This window comes from Branchiostoma belcheri, unplaced genomic scaffold, assembly GCF_001625305.1.
Source record: "Branchiostoma belcheri isolate BF01 breed outbred unplaced genomic scaffold, Haploidv18h27 scaffold5, whole genome shotgun sequence".
In the NCBI taxonomy this organism is placed as follows: Eukaryota; Metazoa; Chordata; class Leptocardii; order Amphioxiformes; family Branchiostomatidae; genus Branchiostoma; species Branchiostoma belcheri.
The window spans coordinates 4,201,730-4,213,173 of record NW_017804131.1 but is presented as its reverse complement, the minus strand read 5'-3'; the positions used below and the strand labels follow the sequence as shown (position 1 = coordinate 4,213,173).

The window sequence follows — 11,444 nt, the reverse complement described above, 5'->3', positions numbered from 1 at the left end:
TCTTTGTGTTATAACACAGTTGAACTCCGTATCTTAGAATAAGTCAATGAAGAAATCCTTGACTGGGTTGTCACCCCTTCTCGTCGCTGGTGTTGCACCTTTTCTGCCCTCGGCCCCGCGGGATGTCCTGGGCGGCTCCACGTCGTCTGATCCACCAAATCCCAGGAAGTTCCAGAACGATGAGGGCTCCTCTTCTGCCTTTTGTCCTAAGATAAAAATGAGTACAGGGTTTTTCATCAGCTCAAGCTCAGAAATATCTTATTTTGAAGATTGTATTTGTACCCAGGAAGCTATAAGTAGAGATTGTTTAAGATTTGTATCCAGGAAGCTATAAGAAGAGATTGTTTAAGACAAAAAAAAACGGGAAAGGAAATAATAGTTGTTGTTGTCAATCAATAGAATGCCTTGCTATAATCACTCTTTTATTTATTTCTTTACTTATTCATCTTAGGGACAAATGGGTAGTCCCTTCAGCCGTTGAGTCTGATTTCCAAGGGAGCCCATACCAACCTCTTTTTTCACTCATCTGACTCATCATGGCAGGGGTGATGTCTGTTGATTGTCTCCTGTCGTCATCTTCTTTTATGCCAAAGACGTTCCCAACATTGAGGCTCGCAAGGCGTGCTCTGTCGTCCTGTTCTATGTCTTCAACTTCTCGAGAGCCAAAAATGAAGCCTTTAATGTCGTCCGTCCAGGCTGGAGATTCTAAAGAAAATGGTCTTGATTTTAGAAGAGCCTTTTCATGAAAACAAATACTGCCACCGTTGTCATTCATTATATCAAAACCTGTCATTGGTTGTTGATGGGCTAAAATAACGTCTAGTCACAGATTCACTATATTCTATACACCATAGTCATATTAATCGTTTTAGTGAACATACAAGAGATGATTTTAAGTTCTGGCATTGGACCTTTAAAATAGTGGAAAATATATAACTTATCAGCAACCCACCTTTGTATTTGTCCTCCCGTCGGTCAGGTGATCCCAAGATGTTTGAAAAGATAGACCCAGTATCTGTCAACAAATGTAAACGACGAAGTAAATTTATTCGATAATGTATTGTGTATATATGATGTAATATAAAGTAAAATATTACCATAATATATCGTGCAGGCATTAGGCAACTTGGTCATGTAGTAAATCAGACAAGTACACAATCCTTACCTTTCTGCTTGTTTTCATCTTGTGACACACCAAAGGTCTGACCCAGACTTTGGAGGAAACCAACTGTTTTGATAAAACAATGTAGTGAAAACGTGCATCTAAAAATGTGCATCTAAATGTGCATAAAGGCAGTTCAAATGATTAAAGAGGCGTTGTTTACGAACTAAAGTGCAGGGCATCAAGTAAACAGTTGTATTTCCACATTTTCCAAATGGTTACGATAAAGAACAATAAGAATGATAAACAGTAGTATATGATGATGATGATGATTTTTAAATAATCATCATCAACATATATTAAAATCATTTTTTAAATCATCATCATCATCATGTATTAAAATCATAAGAGCCATAAGTATGATAAACAGTATATGATGATGATGATTGTTAAATCATCATTATCATATATTAAAATTATTTCTAAATCATCATCATATATTAAAATCATACGTAAGAGCCATAAGAAAGATAAACAGTATATGATTATGATATCAACATCATAATATATTGAAATTATTTCTAAATCATCATCATCATATATTAAAACCATAAGAGCCATAAGAATGATAAACAGTAGTAGATGATGATGATGATGATTTAATCTATAATCTGACTAACCTGGTTGGTTGTCTGTATCAGCTGATGCTCTTCCCCTATCTTCACCTGCTGCCCACCTCCCCATCTCAGCGGGCATCAGACCTGGACCTGGCTCTTCTTTCTGCTGTCTCCCTCCAAAGGACCGCATGATGCTGTTCAAAACACTGGATTCCCCTGCATGAGTTGTAATGCGTTTTCCATATAAATGTCTTCGGCCTAATATCAACGTATTTGACAGTTTTAGTGATTCTGTATTAAAGAATGACTGCTGGCGACTGTCAACTATATAGGTGATATTGATGCAGCATCTAACTATCAGAGGTTTTCTCATGTAGAGTGAATCTATTCGACCATCATTGTATCGTATTGCCTTGAATATATGTAATAGTCCTCTGTGTTCTTGATGAAAGTAGTATTGATAAATTAAGACTAAATATGAGTATTGTTTAATCTACTAACGACAATAACTCACTTAGTTTTTGCTGTTAACTTACTTATTAATCGTTAGCAACAAAACACATATGAAGAAGGGATCCAGTGTTACCGTTTTCTCGGTTTCCACCATCCTCGCCCCCTGCATAACTGCCCATGAAAGGACCGGCCTGATTTCTCTCCTCCTGGATTCTCCCATCTTTATCCCAAGACAAACTTACAGATGGTTTTAGACCGCCTAGGAAGCCATGAGAGCCTAGGGAAAAAGTGCAGCAAAGATATGAAAACATATTACAGTTAAAGAATCAAACAACGATGTACATTGGTGTCTTTGTGAATGGTGTAACAGCAACAGAAGCTGTGTTAAACGTTAATTTAATTCAAATTCTTGACACGGTATATATCAATAAGAAATCACATACTCGAGTCATCCGGTGGATTTCTGTGTGATCTACCAGTGTCCTCGCCCCAAGCAGATACGTTCGGTGCTGCAGGGTTCCTTTCTTTCTGTTCATCACCACCCACCAAGTTCAGAAAGGAACCCTTGAAGCCGTCGAAGAATCCTATGAGTTCAACAATTTTGTATACATGTACAAAATTACTAAATAGTTCACAGTTAGTACTGATGGCATATATCTGCAGGGTTATACAAATGTAAATATTGTAGCTTCATAGGAATTACATTTTTGGTTTGATGTTGATAAATAGGAACGTTAAAAGTCGTAGCATTCCTATGGTATTGTCAATAAGACTGTACCTGACTTTGTGTCGAGGTCTGGCGTTTTGGATACATCCTCGCCAGCTTTGTAGGTCCTCCAGGTTTCCCGCTTGTCGTCTGCCAGTTTTGTCCTGGCCGAGCCGGAATCCATCTTATGATCTACTGTTTGACCTAGGGACATCATTGATGTCCAACCTTTTGATGTATTTCCTGTTTAAAGAATATTGATCATAATATTTTTGTAATAGCTAGCTGTCGTCACGTTTTAGGGTTTAAATAGCACTGCAAATAACCTGAAAACGACGATTCGGTGCTCTTTTAGGCAAATGGTTGACATACACATGTACTGCCTAGTGCCACTGGTTGGTTGAAATTCGTCTTTTCAAAAGTATCTCAATGCATATAGTTGAGTGTCAAGCATTACTCTTGTAAAAGCTTTTAAGTAACTTAAAAGTTACCTTTTTGGGCATCTGATGTTTGGTCCATTGTTGGTCTTCCTGATGGATTCCGTTTCCTTTGAACAGGGTGTTTTTCCTCTCCCCTGACGATCCCTGTCTTGCCATCAGACGACGTCTCTGTGCTTCTTCTGCTTCTCAGATTACTTGGGTCTTTTGCACTCGGACGTTGACCCCTCCTTGTGGGTCTGTTCTTCTCCACGTCCATAGAATGCGAGCGACCTGCATATTCAACGGCAAAGAATACGTACTGATAGTCTATGTACATCTTAATGATGACAATAAACATACATTTTAGTACCAATCAACAAGGGCTGCTCTCATAAATCATAAAATCAAAGTCATAATATATATAGGAATCTTTCTAGCTTCATGTTTTCCTCATGTCAGTACACGTACCTGGTTCATTCTTTGTCGCTCTTCTACGAGGATCGGGCGTATCTCTTCTAGAGCGGTTGTCTGCGGGTTGTCTGCGGGTCTTTGGATGTCTAGAGGGGCTTCTGGGTGTCCGTGTATTTCTAGATGGACTGTGATGTCTCCTTGGACTTCTAGATGGACTGTGGTGTCTCCTTGGACTTCTAGATGGACTGTGGTGTCTCCTTGGACTTCTAGATGGGCTGTGTGGTCTCCTTGAAGTACTTCTGGAGGATTTGCGAGGTTCTCTTGGATTCAGATTTTCATGTGGTGCTTTTTTACTCCTGGCATCTTGCTTTTCTTGGTGTTTACTCGATGGATGGCCCACCTCACCCCCAGATGCTCCTTTATATGAAAAAATAGCATTATGATTCAACTCATCCTTGACACAATTTACCAAAAATCATACCGAGCATTTCAAGACATCCTGAGTAAGATGAGTCAACAAGGCAGATTGATGCATTTTGTTAATAATCAACATGTATGTATGATAACATTAGCCGTAGATTTTATATACTCTAACGTTATGTGTCTTAATGTTAACAAGCTGACACCTTTGGGCTCACGTTTCGGTCTTGTGTCTTCTTTCGGTATTCTCTCGTCCTCAAAGAAGTGCGAAACGATGTCCGCGGTGGTTTTAACTTCAGCACCGCGAGGGTTCTTGGACTCCCTGTCTCGTGGTCTGGCAGTCTCCTGCTTTCGTGACTGGTGACGGGACCGTCTTCTTGGAGCTTCTTCAGAAGTGGCAAGACTTTGGGAAGTATCGGTAGTAGGCGTTTCTAAAAGGAGCAACATATAGATTGTTGACATTTGTGATTTCGTGCCTAATTTACAATTGTGGAGTGCGTAAATGTACATATTCGTAAAAATACACGTGAAGCTCTCTGAGTACATAAAGCTGACTAAAAGCTACCATAAAGTCTTCGCAAAACAGTGAGAATGGTCTCTAGATTTGAGATAAGTAAGTTTATTTCTATTTCATTTTCTTTCTTGTATGTCAACATACCACAAATGCTCTTTCAATGGCAAGATCCGATCGATATGATATAGAGGAGAACGGTGTAATTACTCACTTCTAGCAGGCTGTTCGTTTCTCATGCTGCTGCCAGCCATTGTCTTGACCACTGCGTCCGCTGTCGTCATTCCTTCACTAATCTTGTTGACTTGTTTAGAGGTATTGTTGTGCTTCTGAAACCTTCTGTCTTCCTTAGATGAGGTAGATGGAAACTCTGAAAATGATTCAGGCGACGTGTGGCAATGGCACTTAGTTTCAGTTTACAATATATTAATAGACATCTTTAGTATGTACATTCGATGGAAAGCTTTTTGACGTTCTGAACATTCAAGTGCATTGCTTTAAGATTATGACTGATCTAGCACCTGCACGATCAAAGTACTTGTCCTTGAGACCTGTACTTGAATATGGGCACGTACTACTAGTAGGGTGTAATAAGGAGCAGGAAAGACTGATTGAAAGAGTACAACGGAGAGCACTCCGGATCATCTCACTGGGGGGAAGACGTGAGGTGCCTCCTCTGCCAACGCTGAAGGAAAGGCGAGAGGTGGCGGCAGTGAAACTACTGAAGAACATGCTGGACGAGGGTCATCCCCTCCATGACCTGGTTCCACCGGTTAGGAAAACGGCCACTGGGAGGACCTTAAGAAATTGAGCTGCACTCACAGTACCAGTAGCCCGCACCAAAAGACTGAAAAACTCTTTCCTACACAAGGCAATACGCCTGTACAACGAGTCATTGTAGCAATGACTTTCAAGACTCTGGACTTTACTTCAGTGCCCTCGTGTATTGTGTGATTTTGTAACATGTTCGTTTGCGTGCCTGTATATGTATTGTCATGTAAATGTGTTTGTATCTATTATGTACAAAATTTGTAAAAATCAGTGTAATTCAGCTTGGTCGACTTTGTAAACTGGCTGCAAGGCTGATTTTATTAATAAAACTTGAAACTTGAAGTAAAAACTTGAATGACAATGACATGAATCATTAGCAGCATGTAACTACATGTGACACAAAAACCAGCAACTTGAAGAATACTACTTATCACCTAAGTATCACCATCACCGCTAACATTGAAACATGTAAATCACTAACTTTCTCGGAGCTTTGTGACTTGGCCATTCTCAGCTTTTGCGTGATAATCGTTGGCATCTTCATTTACAGCTTCTTCTACTCCTTCTCCAATCGCACCCAGCTCACTGAGCTTTCTCGTTGACTCAGTCTTTCCATGGGACCATAACTCTCCTGTGATGATAGTTGTGTAAGCAATGATGATAATCTGCTCTTAAAGGCCAACATTTTAAAAGAAACTACTCGCTGTGCACTGGGGGGGGGGGGCAAATGATATATACTATAACAAAAAACTATTCTTCTTCTCATCTAATATTTCATTAATTTTGGAGCAGTCAACAGAGTTTTACGTACTGTAAGACGACTGAGATAGAACATATAGCATACCGTGTTGGTGCTTTACTTTGTAGTTATGTAGATCTGGCATTGACCCTCCAACATAGGATGGGTTGAAAACCTCGACACCAGGACGTCCCATATTTGGGCCTGTGCAAGTGTGAAGCATATTTTGAAAACCAGTGTCTACTGAGTCTTAAGGATGTAAGATCATAATGAGTTTTCAAAATTGACAGCTCGTAATTCGTATTTGTAAATATAACAATCGGACTGGGTAAGAAATAAAATATTCACAAGACATCCTCTGTTTTTTATTACCTCTTTGATAACCCCTAGTATCAGAGTGGTGCCTTCTCCTGTCAGCGGCAGTTTGTCCGGTATGTTTATTCTCTAGCCAGTTTTGAACAGCACTTCTCTGTACCCTTTTCGTCTCATTCGTAATGAGTTTGGAGTTCCAATATTGCACACGTTCATTCTGAAGGGTCCGTCTTCTCATTAATGCTTCCGTCCGAGTGAGGCCTGAACAAATGATGTATTTGCCATTGATGAGCTACATAAATGCTCTCATTTCTTTTCGAAAGATGCAACTGGATTGTTAGCAGTAGTATGTGGACTCTAATATACTACTGCTAGCATAACATTAGAACAATCAAGAATCAAAGATGTCAAAGATGCAGAATAAAAGTTATTCATGCCTATACTTTTATTGAGTACTACTGTACATACCTTGTTCATGTGGCGTAACGATAGATACTCTCGGTGTTTGTCGTAACTGGCCTATCTGGAAAGATTGCGACCTTGCAGGAATCCGCCTGGATTCTTTATCAACGGGTCAACAACATCATCCACCATCAATAAGGCAATATACAAAAGATTGCTCTAATTACGTCTTATGATCTACAACTATGTTATAACTCTAAGAAATTGAGGCTTCCTGGAAGTTACTGATGATGAGCTCAACGCAAATGTCTGTCTAACTAACGTGTGCTGTACTTACTTTGTCCTTGCCCATCGTTTACATCTGGCATTGATCCACCGAACACTGAAGTTGGAGAGACGGCAGGACTCCTGACTCCTGTTGAAAGGCAGATAATACTTGACTGTGAGAGGAGTGAAATGGTCGGATTTCCAACGTTAATTATGCAGGGTTGAATTTTTGCTACACGTACATGTAAGGATTTGATTATTGTTTAGTGACCTGGATGGTGATGAGGCATTGAAAGGTGTTACAGTCTCAATACTATGCAAAGATCAATTTCCATAGCTTAATTTTCTTCAATGTATTGTAGATTGTAATGTCCATCGGCTGTCACCTGAGTCTGTGCTGCCGGTTCTGGCTCCCTCGCCATTGTGAGCGGCGTGACTATTTTCCAGCCAGTCTCTGACATGGTCGATTCCCACCCTATTCTCGCTATGTTTCCTACTCAAATCCCGAAGCCGGTCACTCTGAAGGGCCATCCGTTGTCTCAAATACCCAGTCCGCGATGCAACTGAGACAAAAAAATGTATTATGAAGTCAATGTCTAAGGACTCTGAGGTAGCTAGATTCTAGCTACATATACATACACAACAACGAAATATTTGTCCTTCTCATATGGATAAGGTAAATTGCTACGATATATCTTTATAAGTCCTAGTTTTACAAAAGGGGATGCAATTATGTGGAGCGAATCTGCACTGTCACCTTACCTAAGTTTGGATCTTCATCCTTCTTGACAAAGCTTGATGATGGAGACCATTGTTCAGTGTCAAGGGTCTCCTGATCACCAAAATAGTCATCCCCATCCGTGGAGTGGCTCAGGATGTCATTTAAAAAATCTACTGATGATGAAAGTCTTTTCAGAGCTGTCTTGATTTGGGGCTGGTGTTTAATGTTTTGTAGTTTTGTTGGGGGAGGTGGTGCGACATTTTTTGGTACAGGTGCAGTAGGAGGATCGCCAACAGTTGCGCCAAGTGCCTGTGATGGCGTGGCAAGGTCCGGTACTGATGTTCCCAGAGCAGCGCGTAGTCCAGCGATCTCTTGCTGCAGTCGTGCTGCCTCATACTGACGTAAGAGTTTGTCCCGTTCTGCCTGTAACTTGGCGATCTCATCTTCTGAGACAGTCTTTGAAGGGGAACTTTTCTCCGGAGCAGCTTTTGGAGGAGAGGTGGCATCTTTCGGATCCGCTGGTAGCTCCTGGGAATTAGCAGCTGCCTTTGTTGGCTCCCGTGGCTTCCATATACATTCCGCACCAAACCCGTTCCCTGCTTCTATGTGGTTTTTCACCGGCCTACCACACGCACTGCACATCTCTGTGGTCGTGGTTGTATCTGCTGAATCGTCCTTGTCGGAAGAGTGGATTTCAGCTTTCACTGTCAGTCTATGTGCACCATCGGACATGTTGTAGAGCTGTGGCTACCATGGCCAACGGCTGGTCGTGTCAGTTTGAAAGATTTGTCTGTGTTGACCTGAATGAGATACGAATTACCATAAATGCAGGAGAACAAACACTGCAGGAAAGATATTATTGACGCTATGAAAAGGGTACATAATTATTAAAGTATTAGTGCAAGCACCTCTCTGTAACAGAAACATTTACCTTGAAATGTTCTATTAGTGCTGGGTCACCAAACGTGTCTATGGGAACTTATGCAAGCAGACGTTCACACGAAGAAAACGTCTGACAATTCCCCTGCCTCCCTCCATTCATCATTCAGTAACATTACGTTACCCCTTGGATATTTCAATTGTCATAAGTGTCCCCTACTTCATAAAAGAACCCTTCTTCACCTTTGACCCTTGCGAAGGTCAGTTCAAGGTCATAGATTGCATAAGCTATCATATATTACCTCCTACTTAGGGGTCAAATATTCTTACTCAAATCATTTTATTTCGTAACAAAAACAGTTACAGACGTGCATTATGTGGAGTATAAATTGATGATTTTCAAAGTGTCATGGCGTCATTTCCTTACCCTTACCCTGTACATAATAACGTCGCTCACAATAAGTCAAAAAAGTCAATCTGGTTTACAACATGAAGGCCAGTGAAAATGAACGTTATAGGTACTTCACGTGGCTACCAACTGTTTTACTAATTACATGTGTGCCAATCTACGCAATGTAAACCCTTCTAGTACCTTGGCGACCATCTTGACTCATCACGTGGATACATTTTCAAGGCAGTACTTCACACACACTACAGCTGACTCGTGGTACATACCTTGACTTCAGCAATGGTGACAACTTTGACAAAAACGACGGGTATAGAATGTGTTCCTCGGAATGACAGACAACAACAAAATAAAGGTCTAGAGTTCGAAGCGTGACCTCTGAACTAATGAGACAAGCACAACCACCAGACAAGGTCAGATGTTATTATTAGTATTTGTAAGAATAGCACAACCGTAGAGTGAATGACCGAATGTATCTAGAAAAAAATCGTATGCAAGGAGTCTGTTTTGGCTTGTATGTGGATCTGAATGTTTGATATCACTGACAAATGTGTTCGTAGTCGGAGAACCTACAAAATAAGACATATTTGCTAAAAATATGTCATGGCTACATTCCGACTAACTTTTGCATATTCCATATATGTTTTTGCATATTTTGCATATATGTTTGATTGTGACCTGTAACTTCTAGGGATCGCATATAGACTAATGACAAAAAGCATACACACATGTTTGCGTTCGTGATATTAGAGCTGTGGACTGAAAAATCTGTACAACTACATCTGGATATCTGCCAGTGATCTACAATACAAAGTCTGTAGTCCCTGACCTCGGGCACACGCCTGGGCCGTGGCAGCACGCACCTCATCAGACATCTCACCCTGCAGGTTTTGTGTGATCAGGTATGAAGAATTTAACCTTTCTGAAAAGGCCTTATCGGCAAATACTATCAGTGACAAAGGGTTTTCCAACTTGATTTAACCTTATCCATCCATCATTAGACTTCTTCTTTGTTGATGCATTTTGAAGCATAAGCGGATAGGAGGCTCTTCATGTTACATTTCGTCATATTGTGCACAGAATGAACATGTGGCTGGTATAGTACTAGGTAGATAGATATGCCCAAGGTCTCGCTATGCCAAAGGCGACACGAGAGCGCGCCAGGGGTTAACGTTGTTTTGAAGGTACCTACTGCGGGTCAGCAGAGATTTAAGTTGATTAGGTATTGTAAATGGAACCATTAGTGATGGATAAAGAATCTTGTGGAATTTTCCAGGGTAGGGAAACGTAGGTTGTTAGTGGTTTACGTCAAAGAGATGGACACGAGAAACAGACGATTTGTATCCGACTAGTATACATTCAGATGCAATTATCCAATTGGAATAAACACACACAAACACACATACGTACGTACGCACGCACACACACACACACACACACACACGAACGCACACACGCGCACGCACGCACGAACACACACACACACACGAGCGCACACACACACGAGCACGCGCGTGTACCCACACATACAAACACGCGCAAGCACACACAAACACATACATACACACACGCACACACACACGCACGCACACACACGAAAAAAAGTAAAAAGATGAAAGAATGCTTGTTAACGTACATAATGACAGTGGTTTTTATTGCATATTCATGGTCAAAAGGGTGAAAGGCAGGGTATATAAACTATATATGTATATAAATATATCGAGTATGTTTACACGAGTACATGTATGTAATTATATATATATATATATATATATATATATATGAACTTTATTGCTCGACAGTTGTACATGGTACAATGTATGGCAACAATGACAATGTGATCAATACAGTAAGTCTATCCTAAGAAACTATTACTACAGAAATATGAACGTAAACGGAGTATTGACATGATGTACGTTAAGCGTGTGTGATACAATCACTTCCTCTCTTTTATATGTAATGAATACATGCGCGTAATGCATGTTTTCCAGGGCCTCACAGTAACTGTGCACCCTGGCTAAATAAAACAGTGGGGTCGTGTGGCGTTGCAGCAGAGTGCGCGACTCGGAACTAAGAGTCCCGGGTTCGAGTCCTGACATGCCACAGATCTTGTGCCCTTGGGAAAGGCACTTTACACGACTTTCCTCACTTAGCTCAGGTGTAAATGAGTATTGTCCTGTCATGTATTTGTCCCCTGTGTTGGTGGCGGCATTGACATAAGTTGAAAAAACTTGAGTGTGTCGTCACCACGTCTGGTGATTACATGTTGGAATAAAAAAAAAACAGAACTAAGTAGATAATGATATAT

At 40.7% G+C, this 11,444-nt stretch overlaps 1 protein-coding gene across 1 annotated transcript; it reads right to left on the bottom strand.

Moving 5' to 3' along the window:
- Nucleotides 1-33: 33 nt before the first annotated feature.
- LOC109479671 (serine/arginine repetitive matrix protein 2-like) lies at nt 34-8,622 on the bottom strand. Its single transcript, XM_019781659.1, has 11 exons — nt 7,893-8,622; nt 7,517-7,693; nt 4,854-5,009; nt 4,347-4,559; nt 3,766-4,125; nt 3,370-3,588; nt 2,616-2,756; nt 2,306-2,449; nt 1,166-1,228; nt 511-705; nt 34-206 (listed from the first exon to the last, which is right to left on the bottom strand). Exons 1-11 carry the CDS (start codon nt 8,581-8,583, stop codon nt 34-36), a joined length of 2,532 nt encoding a protein of 843 aa, XP_019637218.1. The 5' UTR covers nt 8,584-8,622.
- Between the last annotated feature and the right edge of the window lie 2,822 nt (nt 8,623-11,444).